The sequence below is a fragment of the Podarcis pityusensis genome, assembly GCF_964106645.2.
Source record: "Podarcis pityusensis genome assembly, chromosome: 8".
In the NCBI taxonomy this organism is placed as follows: Eukaryota; Metazoa; Chordata; class Lepidosauria; order Squamata; family Lacertidae; genus Podarcis; species Podarcis pityusensis.
This window is the reverse complement of record NC_138033.1, coordinates 37,516,632-37,539,493: the sequence shown is the minus strand read 5'-3', so window position 1 is coordinate 37,539,493 and position 22,862 is coordinate 37,516,632. Positions and strand designations below refer to the sequence as shown.

The 22,862-nt window shown below is 40.6% G+C and overlaps 1 protein-coding gene across 7 annotated transcripts in view; it reads left to right on the top strand.

Moving 5' to 3' along the window:
* The window catches only part of CNOT1 (CCR4-NOT transcription complex subunit 1), a 58,223-nt gene that overhangs the window by 25,301 nt on the left and 10,060 nt on the right, over positions 1–22,862 (top strand). For 3 of the 7 annotated variants that reach the window (XM_081016877.1, XM_081016871.1, XM_081016872.1), the window contains 24 exons: positions 109–260; positions 984–1,134; positions 1,951–2,155; positions 2,431–2,574; positions 5,191–5,315; positions 6,130–6,416; positions 8,536–8,614; positions 9,716–9,946; positions 10,622–10,762; positions 11,735–11,914; positions 12,670–12,786; positions 12,986–13,096; positions 13,563–13,640; positions 13,919–14,096; positions 14,570–14,700; positions 14,816–15,112; positions 16,762–16,902; positions 16,985–17,089; positions 17,193–17,312; positions 17,797–17,988; positions 18,566–18,708; positions 19,549–19,657; positions 19,748–19,917; positions 21,277–21,529. In XM_081016877.1, the coding sequence (XP_080873003.1) occupies positions 109–260; positions 984–1,134; positions 1,951–2,155; positions 2,431–2,574; positions 5,191–5,315; positions 6,130–6,416; positions 8,536–8,614; positions 9,716–9,946; positions 10,622–10,762; positions 11,735–11,914; positions 12,670–12,786; positions 12,986–13,096; positions 13,563–13,640; positions 13,919–14,096; positions 14,570–14,700; positions 14,816–15,112; positions 16,762–16,902; positions 16,985–17,089; positions 17,193–17,312; positions 17,797–17,988; positions 18,566–18,708; positions 19,549–19,657; positions 19,748–19,917; positions 21,277–21,529 (3,840 nt within the window). The remainder of the gene's footprint in view (positions 1–108; positions 261–983; positions 1,135–1,950; positions 2,156–2,430; positions 2,575–5,190; positions 5,316–6,129; positions 6,417–8,535; positions 8,615–9,715; positions 9,947–10,621; positions 10,763–11,734; positions 11,915–12,669; positions 12,787–12,985; positions 13,097–13,562; positions 13,641–13,918; positions 14,097–14,569; positions 14,701–14,815; positions 15,113–16,761; positions 16,903–16,984; positions 17,090–17,192; positions 17,313–17,796; positions 17,989–18,565; positions 18,709–19,548; positions 19,658–19,747; positions 19,918–21,276; positions 21,530–22,862) is intronic. The other 4 variants (XM_081016873.1, XM_081016876.1, XM_081016874.1 and 1 more) reach the window with 4 other exon arrangements.

Below are 22,862 nucleotides of genomic sequence, written 5' to 3'. Positions count from 1 at the left end.
TAATGTTGAACTAATGCCCAGTATTTTCTATATCATAATTTTGTTAACATTCTTGAACTATTGTTAAGTGTGTGTGTCCCACTGAAATTTGCACTTTTCCTTCCCTAGGAGCCTTTCATCCAAGCCTGTATGACTTTCCTAAAGAGAAGGTGCCCCTCTATCTTAGGTGGCCTTGCCCCAGAGAAAGACCAGCCCAAAAGTGCTCAACTTCCTCCAGAGACACTGGCAACTATGCTGGCTTGCCTGCAGGCTTGTGCTGGGTAAGCATATAATATCTTCTGGGATAGGGTGTCAGTCTCATAAATAGTGGTTAAGAAGGTGAATTTACAAACTGGGAACTTGGCTATGAGCTCACTAGGTGGCCTTTGTGAGCTGCCATTTCTCAGCCACCTTCTCATCCTCCAGATCCTCTGTAGCACTGGCCTATCTGACAAGGTTGGTGTAAAGTTTCTGCTGTGTCTGTTTGGGAAGTGCTTTGAGCATTTTGGAAAAGTACTAAATAAATCCTGTGTAAGTCATTTTAGTTACATTGGGGCCATTATTAGGAAGTATAAAGTCTGGGCTTTGGCAAATGCAGCCTTTGGACAGAGAGTTTTGCCTTTGCCAAGGTGCAGTGCTGTGTAATGGGTAGGATTTTGTATGTTTAGGTTGTACTTAAAAGCATATGTAGAAGAGTTGGAGATAACCCCGCAGGGCTATTTGTCACTTGTCTCTGGAGTTTGTAATACCTTGTTAGTTGGTTGGCAAGTTTGTCCTTCAGTTAAATAAGGGGTCAATATATATATATTGGCTGATCAGTTGAAACAAGCCAGGTGATAGTTTTTCTGGTCTTGGGAGGTTGGGGAGCTCTTTCCTCTGGTCTAGTTGGGACATTGTGTTCCAGGCAGTGCTAGTGCTATCCTAGTTCTAAAGACAGCTCTCTTAGCACCTAGATAAAAGGGGGAGTTTTATTGGCAAGTAAAAATCATTTCTTCTCCCATTAGAAGTGTGTCTCAAGAGCTGTCAGAAACTATTCTAACCATGGTAGCCAACTGCAGCAATGTCATGAACAAAGCCAGGCAGCCACCACCTGGAGTTATGCCCAAAGGACGTCCACCAAGTGCTAGTAGCCTAGATGCCATCTCTCCTGTACAGGTATGTGGATGCTGAAAGAAGCTAAAGTAGCATAATAATGGGAGGAGGTGCCTTTTTATATGTCTCTAAACTTAGTTTTTTATTCATAATCAAATGTAATTCAAACATATTAATTGAAACCTTGCAGTTTTAGCACCATCTTTGAACCTGACATGTCTTTTTCATGGCTTCTTGGGTCAAGCAATGGTGCTAGATTATAAAGACTTGTTATAACTGGGGCTCCTCAGTTCTCAGCTGAGCTGCTCTTTTAAAAACAAGGTACATATTAGTACATATTAGACACCACACACTGTCACTTCTGCTTCCAGGTTTAATAGGGAGGAAGACCTGGTTCTAGTAACTATATTCAGTGGTAGATATAATAACCTTTCATGATTTACTTTCTAAAGATTTAATTTGGCACCATTCTGCAGACTAAAGATAAATTGAGCAGCTTTTCATTAATGAAAAGAAAGTGTGTGATACTAACAAGCAAACAGTGAGGATTCTAAGCTTTCTTCTATAAGTTTCACAGAGCTTTTTGTAAAAGTTAGCTCTTAAAGCTAAGTGGTTGTTTGGGCTCCAGAACAAACTATTTCTGTGCCGCCCAACCCCCAAAACCACAATATGATGTTTAGTTTTAAAAGGTTATACAGAAATACCTTGCATTTCATGCATTTTGAAGGTGGAGGATGCCTAACGGGTTTGTAAGAGTAGACCCAAAGTGTAAGGAGTTGATGTGTGGTCTTAACTGATTTTGGCAAGGCTGATCTGAATGAATATTGATTGATATAGAAAATAACCCCTTGTCTCTTTGAATATTGATTTTATCCTCAGATTGATCCACTTGCTGCTGGGATGGCATCTCTCAGCCTAGGTGGTTCAGCAGTTCCACACACACAGAGTATGCCAGGTTTTCCTCCAAACTTGAGTTCTGCTTTTAGTACTCCACAGTCACCAGCAAAAGCATTTCCACCGCTTTCCACACAAAACCAGAATACACCTTTTAGTGGGATTGGCGGACTCTCTTCACAGCTTCCAGGTACTTTTGTGTAAAGGGGCTGGTACTCATGGGAGGAATGTGGCTGCTTTTCCTATAATTCCAGCTGGGGGCAAGCACTTCAAATTGTATCCAACTTAGTATACTCAGTGTAAACCCATTGAAACCAGTGGACGTGATATTAGTTCTGTGAATTAATTTCAGTGGGCCGAATGGAAGTACCATGTTGACACTATTCAGGGTGGGAATAGCAAACAAGTTATAATGTCTGTCAGCATTTGTAAACATAACTGAAATGATAATTTTATTTTCCTCAGTAGGTGGTCTTACAACAGGTAGTCTGGGCATAGGAACTGGGGCCCTTGGCCTCCCTGCAGTGAATAATGACCCATTTGTGCCAAGAAAACTGAGTACATCAGGACTGAACCAGCCTACATTCCAGCAGAGTAAGATGAAACCTTGTAAGTGGTAATGTTGTCTGATTGTGAAGTGTGACTGTGAATGTGTGGTAAATGTGAGTTTTCCCTCTAGGGTGGGGGCTGGCAGCGGTCTCTTAGGATCCTTCTTTGCCCTCCCCAATATCTAGCCTTTCTCCCAGGAATCTTGGAGCAGCTTATGTTGGGCTTCCAGGCAGTCTCCCATTCTTGTGGTGACTAAATTAAAACCTGCTTGGCTTTACCATGCTAATCGTGCTCCCAGCTACTGATGCCAAAAGCTTAACCTTGTACAGTTGTAGGTTCCAAGTAATTTCAGGTTTAAACCAACACAGATCAAGTGGTTTATCAGGCTGCATGAACGAACAGCTTTCATGTGAGTACTTCATAGAATTATTCACAATTGTCCTCAAGACCAAGCTTGTGATATTAGACTAGGAAAGGGTCCCTCAGTTTGATGGGAAAGTGGCATTGTGTACATAGTCTCTGCCACTTTTTAGTGACATTGAAATCTTGCCCAGAAATTGATTTTGTCCAGCTCATTGAGTCTATGCTACTTGTATTTGTCTGTTAGCCCTCGTTCACTCAAAGTGTACCTTTCGTGTCCTTTGGTGATTTTTTTCAGCTTATGGGTGTCTGGGTTGTGGGGGTTGAGAAACTACTTTGAATCATGAAGATGACACATGCAATAGGCAGCATCTTTCAAATCTTGCTGCTGAATATTTCTCAGTAAACCAAACTGAGGCAATGGCCAGAAAATAGGAGAAAGATGTAGAAATATGCTAGCATTGGTATTAGGGTGGTGGTTTTTAGAGGGTCAACAAGGGGTTAGGTGGCCAGTTGAATGTGGAATGCTTGGTGTTTGGTGTCAGGAATAGATAAAAGGACTCTTCTGGGCAGGGAAGACTTAAGTAGCGAGAACGTACGTCTACAGTTTGCAAGGCCATTATGTTTTGATAATCATAGCTACCTGCAAACACCTTACTGTGAGCCTGTGGAACAGAGATGATCTCTAATCTCTTGCTTTGCCTGAAGTTTGAAAGTGTACCTGCACATTAATATTCAGCATGCTGTGAGTGCTTGTTGCATCCTGTCCAATACGCTAATCTAGGGATGAATGATACTTTAATTCTGCAGTCATTCAGATTTGCTTTCCTGGCTTCCAGAATAATCGCTAATGAAGAACAAATGTGTTCTCATAACTAAACCAGCCCTTTCCAACTAAAATTCTTGGTCTATATGCAGTCCCACATATGTGTTACATGCCTGAGCTAAACACCATTCAGAACCCTTTAGAGCTGTGCCACATTTTGGTGACACAGACCTCGTTCTTTCCTGCTCAGTGCCTTTTTGACTGCTGCAGCAGCTTTTGGAGCTTGCTTCCTCCCATTTATACCACAACTTGGCCCTATTTTTCCTTGCTTTGCCAAGCTTCAGCTTTATTTTCTTCTTCTCTCCTAGTGTATCCTCTTTTTAAGTTGTCTCACAGTTTCTTCTCCTCTCACACCTATAGCACAGCAAGCATTCTTCAAGAAATGCTGGGAAGATGGGTTTAATATTTTATCTATAGATGGAGGAAATGTCCCTGGGGGATCAACATGCTGTTGACTGTTGCCCAAGTTGTCATGAATTCATGGCAATAACCCTCTCTGCAATGCAGCAGTCTCCCATCGTGGAACTTCTTTCTTTCCTTATTGGGGTGGCTGTGCCCAACTTACTATGCTTTCTGCCTTGCTCTTGCCAATACTCTCCCCCCCCCCAAGTTCTTTCTCCAACTCCAGTCAGAGTGATCAAGATTATGTGCACTTGATCCTTTGTTGTGATACAGCTTGATCTGATCTGTCCTGCCTGCTGAAGGTGGTCTTGGTGTTTCATCTTAACTGGAACTTAGTTCTTTTTATATTGTACCCAAATCCCAACTCAACAACTTTCTTACTAGGTCTGCATGACTATCAGATTTTCCATAAAGTAGCTTGCTTGCTGTCCCTGTCAGTAATCTGTTCACATTTGACATGGGAAGTAACTACATTCACAGCCTTGCGACCTTGCTTTCTGTGAAATGATTACCCCTTTGATGTGCAAGTTTGAGTGGATGCTGTCATTGAAAGGACTGTACTTATAACATATTGTTTTCCTGACAGTACCTTTCCCACCCTGAGGTAAGACAGCTTGCTAGTCTCCATATGTGGGACCACACGCTGATCATGAAGAAGAAAGATGGGTTGCTTATCTGTAACTGTAGCTCTTTGAGTGGTCATCTGTGCAATCACACAGCTCACTTCTTTCTCCCTCTGCTGGTGTTGCTCTTCTTTGGTCTCCTTTGGGCAGCCACATCCTGCTGGCAAGCACCTTGGTAGCTGAGACAGGGCATCTTGCCAAAACCTTTCCGTGTCTTATCTCTACAAGTTTGGTTTGCAAAGGCACACAAATCCATACATGTAACTGAAGGGAGGACCGCTCAAAGAACTACAGTGACAGGAAAGCAACCTCTTTGAGCTCATAATATGAGTGAGACTGCATCATCATGAAATCTACTGAAATATTCCAAACTGCTTCTGTTCCCTTGGATCTGTGATTATGAAATTAATATATTTCCCCTCCATTTTGTGTATTTATTTAATTAGTATCTACTTTTTTCAACAGCTGACTTATCTCAGGTATGGCCAGAGGCAAATCAGCACTTTAGCAAAGAGATTGATGATGAAGCCAACAGCTATTTTCAGCGTATTTATAATCATCCACCGCATCCAACTATGTCTGTAGACGAGGTGAGCTGTGGGTAGTAATGGCATCTCTCTCAACTTGCCCTTCTTCCTTACTGTAGACTTTCTTTTCAGTCTTATGGAAAATTTGAGAAAGTAGGTACTTGCAACATTGCTTTTTGTTTGGTTGCAGTTTAAGGGAAATTTAAATTGTAAAATTCCAAAATGTATGTCCATACAGTTGCAGACAACTTTTGTGCAAGTGAAATTGGATGTTTTAAGTTGGGTCCAGTGGAAAGATAACTATTCTGTAAGTTTTGTCTGCTTGTTATATGTCACAGTGGGGAAAAGTTATACTTCACTTTGATTTGTGCATCTGTTGGGTGAACACTTCTCCTGAGGGGGAGGGGGTTGTTCCTAAATCAACAAAGTGCTACTTAGCAAAGAAAGCTGCAGTTGCTGAGCCTTAAATGTCTGGGTGACCCAGCCCACTAAATTGGATTAAATTAGAGTCTCCCCTTTTAGAATGTGTTTCTGACCACATTTTAGGCAATATTAGGACACACTATTTAATGTTTTGTGCTTACGGTGTTACAGTCATCAAAATATAAACGTGCAAAACCCAGCATAATGACATAAACTTCAGTGAATGAGGCCAGCTGCATGTAGCAAGTATTATTTGTTCTTAGCGTTCTGATTCAAGCATGTTAACTGGAGAAACCCTTTTGGCAAGTAAGCAGAATAGAAATAAATAATACATGTGAGATTTTCCCTAGCAAAATTTTTCCTGGTTTTCTCAGCGAACTTTACTTTGTGTAGGTGCTCCAAGGGCTAAGCATAATAAATTGAGTCTCTTCATAACATTCTGATTTCTTTACAGGTGTTAGAAATGCTACAGAGGTTTAAGGACTCCAACATTAAACGAGAACGCGAAGTATTTAACTGTATGCTGAGGAACTTGTTTGAGGAATATCGGTTTTTCCCCCAGTACCCCGATAAAGAGCTGCACATAACAGCCTGCCTCTTTGGTGGGATAATAGAGAAAGGACTGGTTACATATATGGCGCTGGGCCTGGCCTTGCGCTATGTTCTTGAAGCCTTACGAAAGCCTTTTACATCCAAAATGTACTATTTTGGTATTGCTGCACTAGATAGATTTAAAAATAGGTGAGTGTGTTTTTATAATATTTCCAAAATGCATGGGGGAATCTCATAACTATATGCCTACTTCAGCAATATATTTAGCTTTCCAATACAAGGTTGACAGTATATTGCAGTTATTGAACATGTCTCACAGTAGAGGCATAAATTAAATAGAACCTTTGGCTAATAAAGGGAATGCAGATTTAAAATAAATGAAAAGGAAGTAAATTACTTATAGTCTGAATCTGAATAGAAATTGCCTTAAAATGGCTTTGAAAGTATCAGGTGGCATATATATTAATATTGCTATGGGGGGGGGGAGGAGAAAGCAAATCAGTGTTACTGGAAGTGAAGCTGCCTTGTAGACTTACAAAAACTAGGAGCAATCCAGCTAAAGTCGAGCCCATTTTTGTCTCATTGGTATTAATGGGAGGAGCCTCTTTCCCACTGAAATAACTTTGACTGGATTGTACTTTATACATCTGGGTCATGCAAGGTCACTTTCCCAAGATTTGTTACGATGGAAAGCTTAACTTTCATCCATTTTGCAAGGCAGTATTCATGGCCCTCTAGAAACAACTAGTGGGGGCCTCACTTACCAGATGCCAACATGTCAAAAGTGCTGGTAAGTAGCTACTTCTTTGTTGCACAGTAGAAACCAGTCTCAGTCCATTTCTCCTCCCCCCACAGCAGTGTGACCATTCCACATCCCAGTAGTCAGTTTCCTCTCCTCTTCCTTTCACACTACCTCTGTGTACTCCTCCATGCCACCCCTGTGAATCCTGTGGCAAGCACTCTGTGATTCTGCACCCTTCTATCTGTTTCAGAGAGTTTGCATATTGTTCCTTATCTCCTGCATCTTTGGAGCAAGATACATAGCTTCATACCCCTTTGGGAAAACTTGTCATGTTCAGGATAATTTCTGAAACCATAACTACTACAAGTTTTTAATGAAAGCTTGAGATTCGCAGAACTTTAGTACATCTTTGGAACATCAGTGCAACTTGGGGTTTTGTTTAATATCCCTACTGAGAAACTTTGTAATTTTTATCCATTATTGCTCTGTACTGTTCTTCCTTTCAGTGCTGTATATTTGAATTGGTTTCTTGTTCAATAGAAATTTTCATTCAAAGAGCTGTCATAGTTTTACAGCTATCTAGCTGATAAAATGAGAGAGCATAAGGATTCCTATCTTTAAAGTACATTTAAGCAGACAGGTGTTCTAACAAACATCTAGTTCTGAAATTGAAGTTAGCCTTCATGTATTTAACAAGCAAGACTGAGATTTCTTGACTTATTTAGTTATCAAATCATTTTTATGGCTGAATTTTGCAAATTGGATTCTGTACCTATGTTAGCCTTAAATTGCAGAATGTTCTGCATTAAAAACTGTTTCTGCATTGAGAATGTTGTGGGGAGAGCTGCAGAAGAAAGAGGGTCAACAGGGTAGGGAATTCTAGAGGGGGTTAGAGGGGAGCAACAACAAGCTGTGTATGTAGTAAAGAGGCATTTGTCTGCCATATGTCACTTGAGAAGACTGCTGTGGTTCTTCCAAAGATGTTATTGGGAACTATGAGAGCTATATTGACAAATTGATTGTGCTCTTAGCTACCCTTTTCTAAAAACCCAATCTGTGGGGGTGGCCCATAAATATGGATCTAAGTCTTACTGTTTGGTAGGTTGGCCCCTTTGCAATATGCAGTATTCTTGGAGGAGAAAGCCACCAATAGCTCCTAGGTACCACGATGGCTATGTTCTGCCTCCATTTTTGGAGACAGTGTGCCTCTGAATACAAGTTGCTGGGAACTGCATGTGGAGTGAGTGCTGTTGTTCTCAGGTATTGCTTGTGGGCTTCCCATGGGCATCTAGATGGTCACTATGAAAACAAGAGTTCTTGACTAGATGGGCCTTTGTCCTAATTCAGCAGGTTCTTCTTGTGTCCTTGTGCTTATGCCTTGGCAGCATATAATTGGAATCACTGGCTGCATCAATAGCATTCATACTTTTGCTAACTAGTTTGCAACTGGTAGAACCAGAAATCTTCACTGCAGATCCAGTATCAGTTAAGCCAAAGATTTAACTATTAATGTATTGATCAGGCCATTTGTTTTCTCCTACTAATGGATAGTTTTACTGTTGACAGATTGAAGGACTATCCCCAGTATTGTCAGCACTTGGCTTCTATTAGTCACTTTATACAGTTCCCTCATCACCTGCAGGAGGTGAGTGTTAAAGGCATGGACAGTGACGGGTGGGGGAGGACATCTGAATTGAGTTAGGTGTATTTGTATATTGAAAAACCTCAGCGTTCCATTAGTTTCATGCTTCAGGGTCCATTCAGTAAAAGGTACAAAAGGATCTGGAAAACTTGAGTGTGAGTAGCCCGTGCATCTGAGAGGAGAGAAACAGGTTAATCTTAATGCATGTCCGCTTTTTTGTACACCTCCTTTCAAGGAGACCTGTAGCCCTTTGCCACTGGAAGTGTTCATTTGACAATTACTTTAATCCTTGCCAAGCAGCTTCTTATATGGTTGGGTTGTGCATGGTCTTTCCTAGCAAATAAATCCATACCGCTAGGCACAGCAGTCTGTCTGCCCAGACCTTCTGAAAGCAAACAAAACCAGGGACAGTGGAATTAGGATTCTGAAGGTCTGATCCAAAGGCTGTAGTCCAAACACTAAAAGCAATGTTGGTTTAGGATCTCTCCGTTAGTAACACACCAATCAGTGGGGATTTCTATATTTTATATGCAGTATTGAGTATTTACATGTGATTAATAACACTGAAAGTCTTACCAATTGTAGTTCTTACACCTTTGCTTCAGAAAAGACAGCATTAGTCTCTTAGTTGTAACATCGTGTGTCATCTGTGGAAATGGGCTTCATCAGTGGTTGCAGGAAATTTGTTGTCCTTATCTAGACTATAGGATTTGGAATATTTCTACCCCTGGATTACTTCACTGTTTACTACTTTTTGCTCTCATTGAAGTCTGCAAGGAAGGCTTACCCTCCCTTGCAGAATCAGGGCACATCTTGGATCTAGTTCCTGCTACTTCTGCTCCCACAGAATAGGAGAAATAGGATGGAGTGGAAAATCCAGGGTTAACATTGGAATTGCTAATTGATCCAAGACAAAAAGGAAACTTCTAAAATATGTAAAACGTCTTTTGTTGCTGATTTCAGGCCATTTATGGAGTTTCATTTGTGCCACAAACTTCAAGGCCAAGAGTTTGGGGAGTAGTTCTAGAAGGCAGTTGTAAGATTTGTTACATACCTGTGGTTGTATGTGAGTTTTAAGAGCTATATACTTCTTGTCTGTTATAGTACATTGAATATGGACAGCAGTCTAGAGATCCTCCTGTGAAGATGCAGGGGTCAATCACCACCCCTGGAAGTATTGCACTTGCCCAGGCCCAGGCCCAGGCTCAGGTTCCGGCAAAAACTCCTCTTGCTGGTCAAGTTAGCACTATAGTCACCACCTCTACTACCACTACTACTGTGGCAAAGACTACAATCACTCCAGTGGGTCGAGTCAGCTTCAAGAAGGATGTGCCAGTAAGTACACGAGCCATTTTACGGGAAGTAGACTGAGATTACGCATGCATCAGTTCTTAGGAGTAAAACAAAGAAGATAAACCCCATCTAATGTTCATAGCATACACATATCACATGCAAAACCTCTGATACTTTAACCACAGTTACACTCTCATAAAAAGGATTTGTTTTTCTTGTATGTTTAGTCTGGATAATTACCTAGCCATTTTTGTTTTTACTGTTGTTTTGCTATTAAATATCAAGCAGTTGTTTCCTTCCCTGTGTTGGTGTTAGCTGCTTCTCCTGCTTTCTGTTCTCACTTTTAGTTCTTCCAAACTGTTCTCAATGGGCCAGTTTCAACTAAGGAATCCTTTTGGGTTTCCGTTTCTGGCTGTTGTTTCTTGTACCATGAATTTCCACTCTGTTTAATGAAGTCATTTTTTCTTTCACTATTCTGTTGCCCATGTGAGCAAAAATCTTACTCCTCGTGTCTTATAGATTCCCAAGCTTAAGTTAACTCCTATCATTCACTAACAAATAAACTAAATGTACACTCCTTTTTGCATGTACAATGTTGTCTCCCTTTTGTAACTGTATTGTGAAATATTGTTTATGCTATAGCATAACTCCATGATGGTCTGTTGTATCATTAAATTAATCAACTCACTTCCTCAAATCATTTTTCTTGTTCTGCAGCCTTCTATTAATACAACCAACATTGACACCCTGTTAGTAGCCACAGATCAAACAGAGAGAATTGTTGAACCCCCTGAAAACGTGCAGGAAAAGATTGCTTTTATCTTCAACAACCTGTCGCAATCCAACATGACTCAGAAGGCAAGTGTCGCACAACATTTTAGTCCTGATAATTTATGTTCCTTGAGTGATTCTTGTACATGTAGAGAACTAACTAGAATTATGCCTATGTATGCATGCCAAAGGTTCTTTTATTTAGCAGCCTTCCAAAATTTTAGAATTGTAAACATAAAATAAATATAATGCATTAACATATAATAAGTAAAATCTAAAATTATTTTGGGATAGTCTTTTGTGCCTTTGGTAGTCCTTTAGCTGCTCATATATTGGGAAAATGTGATCAGATTTGTCTACCAAAAGGTCAAAAACTTTAAACCTTATCTGCTGCCAGATTTCTGCATGGACATTTTATCATCTGCAACTGATACCACTTAACGGGAAAGAGGCATTGTGCACACATTTATTCTATCAGGTCTCTGTATTGCATAATTGGCTCTCCATACTCCTAACTGAACATAAAAAGTGATGTTGGGTGCCAGACTCTGCTTACCTTAATCATTTTTTACTTGATGTAAGTTTCTTTTCATTTATGGCTTCCAACCGTGGAAGAAGCCTAGCAAAATAACGCTTTGGCACTCCTTACAATATTTTAATATATGCTGTAAGCCGCCCAGAGTAGCTGGGGAAACCCAACCAGATGGGTGGGATATAAATAATAAAATCATTATTATTTATCAAGAGAAGTATTATGCAAATCTATTTTATTTGCATGATTTCTAGAGATCTCTGAATTCTGATTTTCTTGGCTTATAATATTTCTAGCTCAGAGTCCACATAGCATTGTTCATGATGAGTTAGCAGGAGAGGAAGAAATAAATGGCTTTACAGTAGGAAATAAATGGTTAATTGAAGTAAGCGAATCAATTAGTGATGTGGTGCTAGTTAGTTTCCAAGTCTTGGTAACTGAATGTTTTCACTGGAACGAATGCCTGTAAGTTTCACAAACATTATGTTTCATTGATCCATTTCCCTTTAACGTGTTTATGGAGCCAGGTTGAGGAACTGAAAGAAACGGTGAAAGAGGAGTTCATGCCTTGGGTTTCACAGTACCTTGTGATGAAGAGAGTTAGTATTGAGCCAAACTTCCACAGCCTTTATTCAAATTTCCTTGACACACTTAAGAATCCAGAATTCAACAAAATGGTTCTCAACGAAACCTACAGAAATATCAAGGTGAGTGTTCCCAGTTGCTTTTTTTTGCAACTGAAAAATATTTGCTTTCAGGGAGGCACCGCAAAGCAAAAAAACAAAAACACAAAAAAACAAAAAAACAACTTATGAACCACCACCTTCATAAGATTATGCTGCTGCAATAAAACAATGAACAGAGCTAGATGCTGCTATTTTGAAAATTAATTGAACTTGATCATCAAAGTAATGTGTTGGTGGACTACCTTGATTGCTGTTTCTGTGCTACAGATGGGCCCTGGAGCATTGTTTCCAGTTGTCCTTCAGGGACCCAAACAATTAGCTCCCAAATAAGGAGATTGCCTTTCTAGGAGAAGTGATCTCCTGAGCAAGATCACAGAGAGGAAAGTACTCCACATCATTTTGCTGTTTTCAGTTGGTTAAATTGATTTTTCTGCTTTTAGAGTTCATGTTTTGTTTTATTCTGTTTTTACCTTGTGTACTGCTTTGATGACTTTATGCCTTGAAGCAGTCTATAAACTAATTTAATAATAACATATACATGCTATATTATAAGCATTTTATCACATATGTTTTAATATATTTCTGAGATTGTTTATTTACTTCTTTCCTTCTCTTTTCCTGCTTTATAGCTATAGGCTGTATTTGGTTGACCATTTAAAATTTGTTGTTTGAAATAACAGTCTAATTCTATAAGAAGATGGTTAATGCACTTTCATGGATTTACCATGGTTTCCTGTTAACTATGATTTCATCTCTCTGGAACAAAAATCCTTCAGGTGCTACTCACATCAGATAAAGCTGCTGCCAACTTTTCAGACCGGTCCTTGCTGAAGAACCTGGGTCACTGGCTGGGGATGATCACACTGGCTAAAAACAAACCCATCTTGCACACGGTGAGACTGGGTGGAGGAGAAAAACATAAACTGGCTTTAAGGCTAGAAACTTTAGTGCATGCTTATATCAGCTCAATTTTTGGTGCCTTTTTATAATTAGGGGGGAAAGCTATGTAGAAAATTTACAAAAGAAAGGAATCTGATTTGTGGGTGTGACACTGCCCACTGCTGGGTTTAATTTATACTCCTTTTATTTTAGGACTTGGATGTGAAATCCTTACTGCTGGAGGCTTATGTTAAGGGACAGCAAGAACTTCTGTATGTCGTGCCATTTGTTGCCAAAGTTTTGGAATCCAGTGTGAGAAGTGTGGTAAGTATGATGTACAGTGTCCTGTGACAAACAAGTAGATGGGATTAGTCCAAGACCCTTGGCAGCCTAAGCCAAAGCACAGGACAGTGCTCCTCCCTTTGAACAGAGAGAATACAACTGGACTTTCAGATGAATCTTAGTTTAGTACTGGGGACAGGGGTTTTTGTTTTTGCTACTTCTTGACTGGCAGGCATGGGCAGGGAAGTAGGTGGACAGAGGTGATGACACTTCCAGACTCTTGCATATATTTTGTGTCATGTGTGTTAGTTCAAAGCAGAGGTGGGACCCTGTGGTTAGTGTTGATGATAGCTGGCAGCCATCGGCATCTGGGGGCCACTGGGTTCTCCTCCTTGGCTTAAAGTTTACAGCCTCGTGTTTCCATTGTTTTGCTAACACCATTTAAATGATGTTCTAGCCCCCTTTTTGAAACAGGACTGTTAACTTTATCATTCCACTCTTTTTGTAGGTTTTCCGGCCTCCAAATCCTTGGACCATGGCTATTATGAATGTACTAGCAGAGCTGCACCAGGAACATGACTTAAAAGTAAGTTTCAGTTTGCTGCTTTGAGCTCCTCAGCATTTGTTTTTGAACAACTTGTTACAATGCATCTGTTTGAAGATTTGAGCTTAGCTAGTGAGCTGTAGCCAGTTTAATGAGAGTAGACTTTTTCCAGAAAATTACACATGTTCCAATGGTTTTCACCTCATTCAAAATATTTGCCTTGAAGCATGTAGCTCTTCAGAACTTCTTAAGATTTATATAGCAGGTATACATAACTAATAATTACATTATTAAACCTGAAATCATTAAATATTGTACAGCTGAATCTGAAGTTTGAAATTGAAGTGCTCTGCAAGAACCTTGCCCTTGACATCAGTGAACTGAAACCTGGGAACCTCCTAAAAGACAAAGATCGATTGAAAAGTTTGGATGAACAGCTGTCTGCTCCAAAGAAAGATGTAAAACAACCAGAAGAGCTTCCACCAATTACGACCACTAGTAAGTGTCAAGGATGATTCATACAGTCATCCTTGTATCATACAAATATAGCCTGCACCTCACAGGGCAGTTAGTAAGGAATCTTCTTTCTATTATCTGTTCTCTCTTACTCTTAATATTATTACCACTACAACTGTTTTAGCAAACCTGGAGACAGGGAATTCAGTTTAGGCCTGGGTAGAGTAACCTTTCACAAGATACCCTCCCACGTCCTGGTAATAGGAATACTACAGTAAATTCTAGTACTCATTCTACCTGAGCAGTTCACCTAATTCCAGATTGCTTTTCAAGTGACATCTCTGATCTCAAAAATAGCGTTGTCGGACTTATCAGCATGACTGTATACCTGAGCAAACACTGTCATATTGGTTTCCAAAATTCTTTTGTTTCCTATAAAACAAGTTTGTGGTATTGAATCTATGTTAGGACATACTCTGAAAACTTTTCTCTTTTTTGCTCTTGTATTTTCTCAGCTGCTTCTACAACACCAGCTACCAGCACCACTTGCACAGCTACTGTTCCCCCACAGCCACAGTACAGTTACCATGACATCAATGTTTACTCCCTGGGAGGGCTAGCTCCACATATTACGCTCAATCCAACGGTAAGTTCTTAGACCTGGTCACTTTCCACCTTTAGGTTGGAAATGATAATTTTATGCTTTCTTTCAATGGTGTATAAAAAGTTGACACTGACTCTTGGTTGCTTTGCCTTCTCAGATTCCATTGTTCCAGGCCCATCCACAGTTGAAGCAGTGTGTGCGCCAAGCCATAGAGCGTGCAGTCCAAGAACTTGTACATCCTGTGGTGGATCGGTCCATTAAAATTGCCATGACTACGTGTGAGCAGATAGTGAGGAAGGATTTTGCACTAGATTCAGAAGAGTCACGCATGCGTGTAGCGGCACATCACATGATGAGGAATTTGACTGCTGGTATGGCTATGATCACCTGTAGGGAGCCTTTGTTGATGAGCATAGCTACCAACCTGAAGAACAGCTTTGCCACTGCATTGCGGGTATGTTTGCAGTTTATAAGAGACTTTTCTTTGAAGCAGAATAAGTTAAACCCATGTTTTGTGGCATTGCATTCTAGCAAGATTTGTCAGTACTCTGTTTCTCTACAGGTAGGAGTTAGTTTCATGATGTATCTTAATGCCCTGCTCAGATTCAATAGTATAGAAAGGTGATGAGAGTGCGGACCAAACTAGATTTGAAGTGAGATGTGTCTGCATTTAACCTACATGTTTTTAAAAATGCAAATGGGATTAAAAGAGAATTGTTTTGTCCGCTGGGAAGGAAAGGATTCACGCACGCACCTTCTGCCTTCTGCAGTCCTGATAATTATTGCCTCCCCTCAGCAGCTGTTGTTTGCATCCTGAGCTATGAATTGTGCATTGAAGATTTCTGAAGACCACGTCTCATCCATTACCATTTCCCATTGATTGAAATTAATAACCCATTGTTAAATCCAGTCTCAAGTTGTCTTCTTTGTTGTTCTTTACCTTTGCTTTTTCAGTGACGTGCTGTGGAGAACTTCTGCTGTATTTTTCCCACGCGGGGGGGGGGGGGGATCCATTGTTCTATAAAATAACAGTGGATAGGGATATTGTCAGTGGATATTGTTTTTGCAGCTGGCTTGTTATTAAACTAACCATCGTTAGTGTTAAACCACAATTCCAGGTTCAGATGAAACAGGAACCTGTGATCAACTAAAAAAGGAAGTGAAAACTTTTGCACTTCTTTTCAGCCATGCAAGAGGAGGGGAGGAGTGATGGGACAAGGGCACGGCTAGCAGGCTCATTCACATTTTGTTAAACTGTAGTTTAGACTTGTGACCAATAAGTAGACTTTAGCATTTGCTTTAGTTCATCTGTGAAACAATTCTGCTTGATTTCCTGAACACTTGCTATGTGGCCCATGGTTGATGCAGCAACAACTTGCAAATAAAGGCTATGGAAGCAAGTGAAGTTTACAACGAACACACACAGCCTTGCAGCTGTAACTGCGCTAGTTCTTCATGGAGTGAATCTTCTTGTGTTCACTTTTCTTGGCATTATAACAGCATGAGAATGCCCGTTTTGATATTGAGGCTGAATAAAACCTTGCAGCACTAAGGAATGGTATGAGTAATGGCTTTACGAGAGTCTTGCCATTAGCAGATAAGAATTCTGTTGATTTGTCAGACAGCATTAATCAAGATAATTTTTCCTGATTTGTAGAAGAAACAAGAAGAAATAAGAGCAGCCGGTTACTGAAGGATCTTTTACTAAAGATCTTTTGCTGTGGTTTAGTAAAGCCATTAGTTCCAGTACATTGGTTTTTGCATTTGTGTATACTAATGAGGGAAAATATCCCATTACTGCATTTAGAGGGCACCTATTGATAAGTGAGTTCAGTCCTATGCCTGGAACTTATTTCAGAAAAAAGCACATAAATAGAATTGCACTAGAAGTATGTAATGTGGGGCACATGCTAATTATTTGGCAGATTTTTCCCGTTTTGTTTATATGTAGATTTTGAATGAAGCATGTAATTTGCTTGATAGTTTACTTTATGCTAACTCCATGCAAAGCGATGCCATATTTATGAACATCTGTAACTGACATTATGAGTATTTGCCCATTGTGGGCATAGTCCTTTTTTAATGGCTTGCTTTTTAAAATAGGCAGCCTCACCACAGCAGAGGGAGATGATGGAGCAGGCGGCAGCACAGTTAGCCCAAGATAACTGTGAGTTGGCATGCTGCTTCATTCAGAAGACAGCTGTAGAAAAAGCAGGCCCTGAAATGGACAAGAGGCTGGCCACTGTAAGTATGTTGCAGAGTTTCAGTTAAAAGTTAAATCATGTGATTACCAAGTCATTCATCTTTTCTTCTTCTTTTTTTCCAGGAATTTGAGCTCAGAAAACATGCCAGGCAAGAGGGTCGTAGGTACTGTGATCCTGTAGTATTGACTTATCAGGCTGAACGGATGCCAGAACAGATCAGGTTGAAGGTGCGAAATTAAGAGAATTAAAGTTATGATCAATGCCACAATATCAGTTGGGAGGCCTTGTTGGAGTCTTCTACTTATCCAAATTTTCCTACTTTCTTTTAAGGTTGGTGGAGTGGACCCAAAGCAGCTAGCTGTTTATGAAGAATTTGCACGCAATGTTCCTGGTTTCTTACCAACCAATGACTCAACCCAACCCACAGGAATCCTAGCTCAGCCTATGAAGGTAGAAATCCAGTTCAGATGGTTGAATTGATTCTGAAGTTAAAGTAAACTACACTGTGACCATTTATTTTACAAGTTATTGGAGGCTTCCAGAAAATAGTGAGGTTGCTTATTGTTTGGGCTTCTCTTCAAAGCTATACAGTCTAATAGTATTATTTGAAAGTCAGAATGAAATCCCACACAAAGAAATTTAGATTATGAACTCTGTGTGAGCTAATTACGTAAACCAGTTGACTGATCCCCCCCCCCTTTTAATCCATGACGATTTATCAAACACTTAATACTTTGTTTCATTATAAACTGTTCACAATAAAATCTGCAGATGATTTGCTGTTTTAGCTAAATGTTAAGTGTAAAAGTACCAGCCAATATCGCTGGTGAAAGCAGTAATGGAATGAAAAAGTTATTAAGAAATCTGTCATGATAAATGGTCAGAATTCTCATTCATTTAACTAATAAAGTATTCTTGATTTCTTTTAAATCAGCAAGCCTGGGCAACAGATGATGTAGCACAGATCTATGATAAATGTATGGCAGAACTGGAGCAGCACCTTCAGTCCATTCCTCACACCCTGTCTATGAATCCACAGACTCAAGCCTTACGAAGCCTCTTGGAGGCTGTTGTTGTAGCTCGTAATTCTCGTGATGCTATTGCAGCCCTTGGACTGCTACAGAAGGTTTGTGTATGAACTTGCTTCATTATATATCTGTGACTCCTGGGCCATGGAGAGAGGCTCACTTTATCCAAGGCTTTCTACCCTAGAAACATGCACACAGTTACAACATTAAACTACTTGAACTCAGCACAGGATCAGAACAGTCAGGATTGAATACAGATTATTCTGGGAAAATACGTACTGTTTAAGAAAAGCTGCCTTCGAAGTGGTGAGGAAGGATCCTTCTTTAGTGGATATAGTGGTTCCTCCTGCCATCTGCTGTTTTTTGCTGTGTTTTCTGGGCTGTTGTGTAGGAGGCTTTAAAACAGTTGCTTGGGAATGTGTGTCATTAGAAGCCCTTTTACAGCCCAATTGCCGCATTCCCTTGTGGGCTACTCTTCCAGAGCTTCAGTGCTGGTGGTGAGCATTGTTGGAGGCAAAAGCACAAGGAGCAACTGCGATGATGATGATGATAATGGGCTTCATGCATACTATGCAAAAGCCACAATGCATTGTCTCTCGAGAGCAAAACAGTGTGATTCCTCTCCAAATGACTCAGTAAGATGTTGCTTTTAAGTGTTTGCTACTCTTCCTACAGGCAGTTGAAGGTTTGTTAGATGCCACCAGTGGTGCAGATGCTGACCTCCTCCTCCGCTACCGGGAATGTCACTTGCTTGTTTTAAAAGCACTGCAGGATGGCCGTGCTTATGGGTCTCCGTGGTGCAACAAGCAGATTACAAGGTCAGTGATGAAAGAATAAAGCTTTGAAGGCTGTAGAAGCTCTATTTAAATACAATTATTTAAATATATTCTGATTTTGGCCAACATAAGGATTTCACCTAGTAAGTTACTTCCCTGTATCCCACTAAGTTACATAATGAGTTGCATGATAAGTGCCATATGCATTCAGTAGTCAAGGGTTTGGGGCTTTCTCCTGAAATAGGATATTGGTGTGAGAATTAAGTTGGGTGATAAAAGAGGCAAACTAAATACCATTCATGCAACTTAAACAAAACTGACCCCTGGTCTGGATTGAGAGTCTGGTGTGGCGGCGGGGCTTAAAACATTTGTGTCCCGTCCCCCCATTGCAGTTTCTATTTGAATTGGAGAGCCTGCACCTGCTACCTTCATTCAGAGATCAACTTCCATTCATGCAGTGGAAGTTTCATTAAACTGTGGCAGGTGCAGGGGATATGAGCCGTACTAGGGCCCCAGTTCAGATCCCTACCCTATTTGCTTAAAAAAAAAAAAAAAGCCATTCACACAACTGCTAGTTTCATCTGGTTTGGATCTAAAACTTGCAGTATGAATATTTTTAGATTCCTAAAATAGTTATTCTATGACTTTGTGGTTTTACATTGTTATAAGCTTTTGTGAATGGGGCAGCTGGACTTTAATCTGCTCCTTCATCTTCAGCTACAAAGTCTGTTGGCTTTCTTAACATGAGGCAGTTACAGTCAGCTGGTGTTTCTGAAATGAATGTGTGGAATAATTGGAGAGGAAGCTACCTTTCTGTGTGTTTTGAAACTTGAGACTGAGGAGAAAACAAAGTTAATACAAGAAAACATCTAATTTTTCCAGGTGCCTGATAGAATGTCGAGATGAATATAAATACAATGTAGAAGCAGTGGAGCTACTGATCCGTAACCACCTAGTTAACATGCAGCAGTATGACCTCCACCTGGCTCAGGTGAGATACTGCCGCCAAGTTAGTTATTAAATCTCTGCTTATGCTTTAGAAGGAAAACTGTTCACATTCTTGCCTCCTTTTTCTTGACAGTCAATGGAGAATGGCTTGAACTACATGGCAGTGGCATTTGCAATGCAGCTGGTGAAAATCCTCTTGGTGGATGAAAGAAGTGTTGCTCACATAACAGAAGCAGATCTGTTTCACACCATTGAAACTTTGATGAGAATTAATGCTCACTCCAGAGGGAATGCACCAGAAGGGTAATGCTAAGAGTGTTGAGTACCAGTGAAGGAATGTTTCCTGCTAGTGCAAGTTTGGCAGTGGTGATGATGATGATGATGATGATGATGAAGTGAGGCTCTGCCATTCCTGTCCACTCCTTTTACCTTGTGGGATCACTGTGTAATATCTACTGTGCTTCAGAGTGCCATCCCCCACCCAGTCCTGAATCTCCATTTTTAACAAACTATGTAGAGTATAATCTACAAAATACAAGCTTGCTTTAGCCATTGTTTAGTTTTCTATTTAATCCAGGCACAACTTTGATTTATTATGGGCCATCGCACATTTACTTCCAATTAAGGATCATACTACATATTTGGAAGTACCATGTGATATGTCTGTGCTTTTATGTTTGTACATACTTTATGGGCTAATAGCCGTAAATAAATAAATAAATAAAACCATGTGATATGTCTTTTGAGGCTGTTGCCACTTTAGCAACAGTAGTCAGGGGAGATTTGAATGCTCTTCCACATCAGAAACTTAGTGAACATATAAAAAAATTGCCACCTTAGGGAAAAGACTGGAATCCCTTTCTCTGGTTTGCAGTTTTCCAGTGTTTAGGGAGTTGCATGTATTGAGGAACATTCAGACATGGATTCTCCCATCTACTTTCTGAAATTGCCATCTGGTAGATTAGAATATGTAATTCAGATCTTAAGTTTGCTGCAGGCAGGACTGACATGCCTTTTTAGGCCTGCGGTATTAGGCATGGTTTTGTGGAAGTAAGCCCTAGTGTGACACCTTCAAATCTTCATTCTGGAAGGTAGTGATGAATACACTGAGGGTGTAGTAATAAGTGACAGATCAAAGGTTTTGAAAAGCAATATACCCACCATCTCTGAAGCACTTGTATTCCACTCTCCTAGATGTCTTGGACTGAAGGACAGAGGCCATTCTTTTCTGTTCTTGCCCAACTACAGCAGATCCATTCCCTAATGCCAGGCACTAGACTAGGTCACCTCACTTTTTATCTCCAAATTTATCTGGCAGTAATAGGGCACATTTCATTCAGATTCTTACTGTGTTTCTTTGAAGCTTATGTCATGGAGCCATTGTGGGTTAGTGGATGGCATGTTGGACTTAAATCTAGGTGACTTTGGTTCAAAGGTCTGCTGAACCAAAATGCCAACTGGGCTCCCAATTCTTGCCCCTAAACCACGTCATAGTTTTGGTTGCAATAATATAATAACATCTTGTATGCTATCTCTGTGGGACAAAGGATGTGATGCAAATGTTTGAAATACAATGCTGTTGATTGTGGGGTATTTTAAAAAAATTATGCACCTGGCATAAGTAATCTAAACCCAAGCATGTTCATTCTGGATCTCTCATAGGTTGCCCCAGCTGATGGAAGTGGTACGGTCCAACTACGAAGCCATGATTGACCGTGCTCATGGAGGGCCAAATTTCATGATGCATTCTGGGATCTCTCAGGCCTCTGAGTATGATGATCCCCCTGGCCTGAGGGAGAAGGCAGAATATCTCCTGAGGGAGTGGGTGAATCTCTACCACTCTGCAGCAGCTGGGCGTGACAGCACCAAAGCATTCTCTGCATTTGTTGGACAGGTAGAGCTTGGGGAAAGAAAGGTGCTTTTTATTCAACATAAGTAGGTTATGATGCCCTTGGATCAAGTAGAGTACTATGTAATATCGATTTCCCCTTTTTAAAAATTCCACTTTGCATGATGGTAGTACGTGCAACATGTCATATCAGTGTAGTGAAACGTGTTAGTAAATACTTGTTTGTTTATGCTAGCCAGTATCATGATGCTGGGGGCTCTCCACTGCATCCACTAGAAGGTTGTGTTCTTTAAATGAAGAAAGACCTGGCTGAGAGGGACTGCATGCCATGGGGCAGTGGTCAGCAAGGAAAAGATTCCCAGTGCCCCACAGACTCTTTGGGTTTCTCAGGGTGGAGGATGTGTCCTTGCTCCAAGGAGAGAAACCTAAGAAGCTAGGGCAGAGCACGTACCTGAGCAGCAGCTGCCACCGCCGGTGGGCATTTCGTGCAGCTCTTGACAGTCCCGAGGGTCTTCCACTCATTTATTTTGTGCCCAAAGGAAGCAGCTGCTCTTCTGAATTCAGATGTAGAGGTCATGTGGGATATGCTCCAAGAAGAATCCCTGTGCCCTAAGGGTGTGGCCTTGGGTCAACCACCCTGAAGGGGAGGGTGACTGCCACCAGCCAGGTATGGCCACTGCTTGTACACTAATGCAGTTTCCTTAACTCAGTTTCTCCCCCCGCCCCCGGAGACTCTATGTTACAGATGTTAGAGAGGTGTTTGCAAAAGCTAGAATCTCTTTACATATGTAGGCATGGAATATGGCAAGTAGTTTGCCAGTTTTTTACTCCGCTACCACAGTCATCCTTCAGAGGTGCCAAAACTTCTTTGCTGCCTTATTTTAGTTGCATTTCAAGTAGCCACTCCACTGCCTGCTTGCATATGTGAATAAAGTAAATTGCAGGTCCTCCTTCCAGATAGAAATGTATTTATTAAGACTGCAGAAACAGTGGTACTTGCCATTAAAGTTTTGCCTTATTGGTGTATGGAGCACTTTGAAAACAGTGGCTATGAAAACTATTCAGTACTATTGAGGACAGCAAAATTTCACATGCCTTTGCCCCCAGATCCCTAGACATCTACCCGAAAAAGTTGCAGTGTCTCTGAAATGCAACATAATTTGCCTAAATAATACACAAGTAAAACCAATAAAGATGTGTAGGGAATAAACTGAAAATCAGGTCTGCCTTCAGTGTTACGCTGACCCCTGCAAAATGCCAAAGTAAATGGATCACTGATGAATGGAGCCCTGTTGTTCAGTAGCAGAATTTTCTGTTCATATTTGCCACTTTAGTTGCTCTGCATTCTAGAGATTATTGCTTATGAAAAGCGTTTTGAATGCTTTCATAATGAGAATTT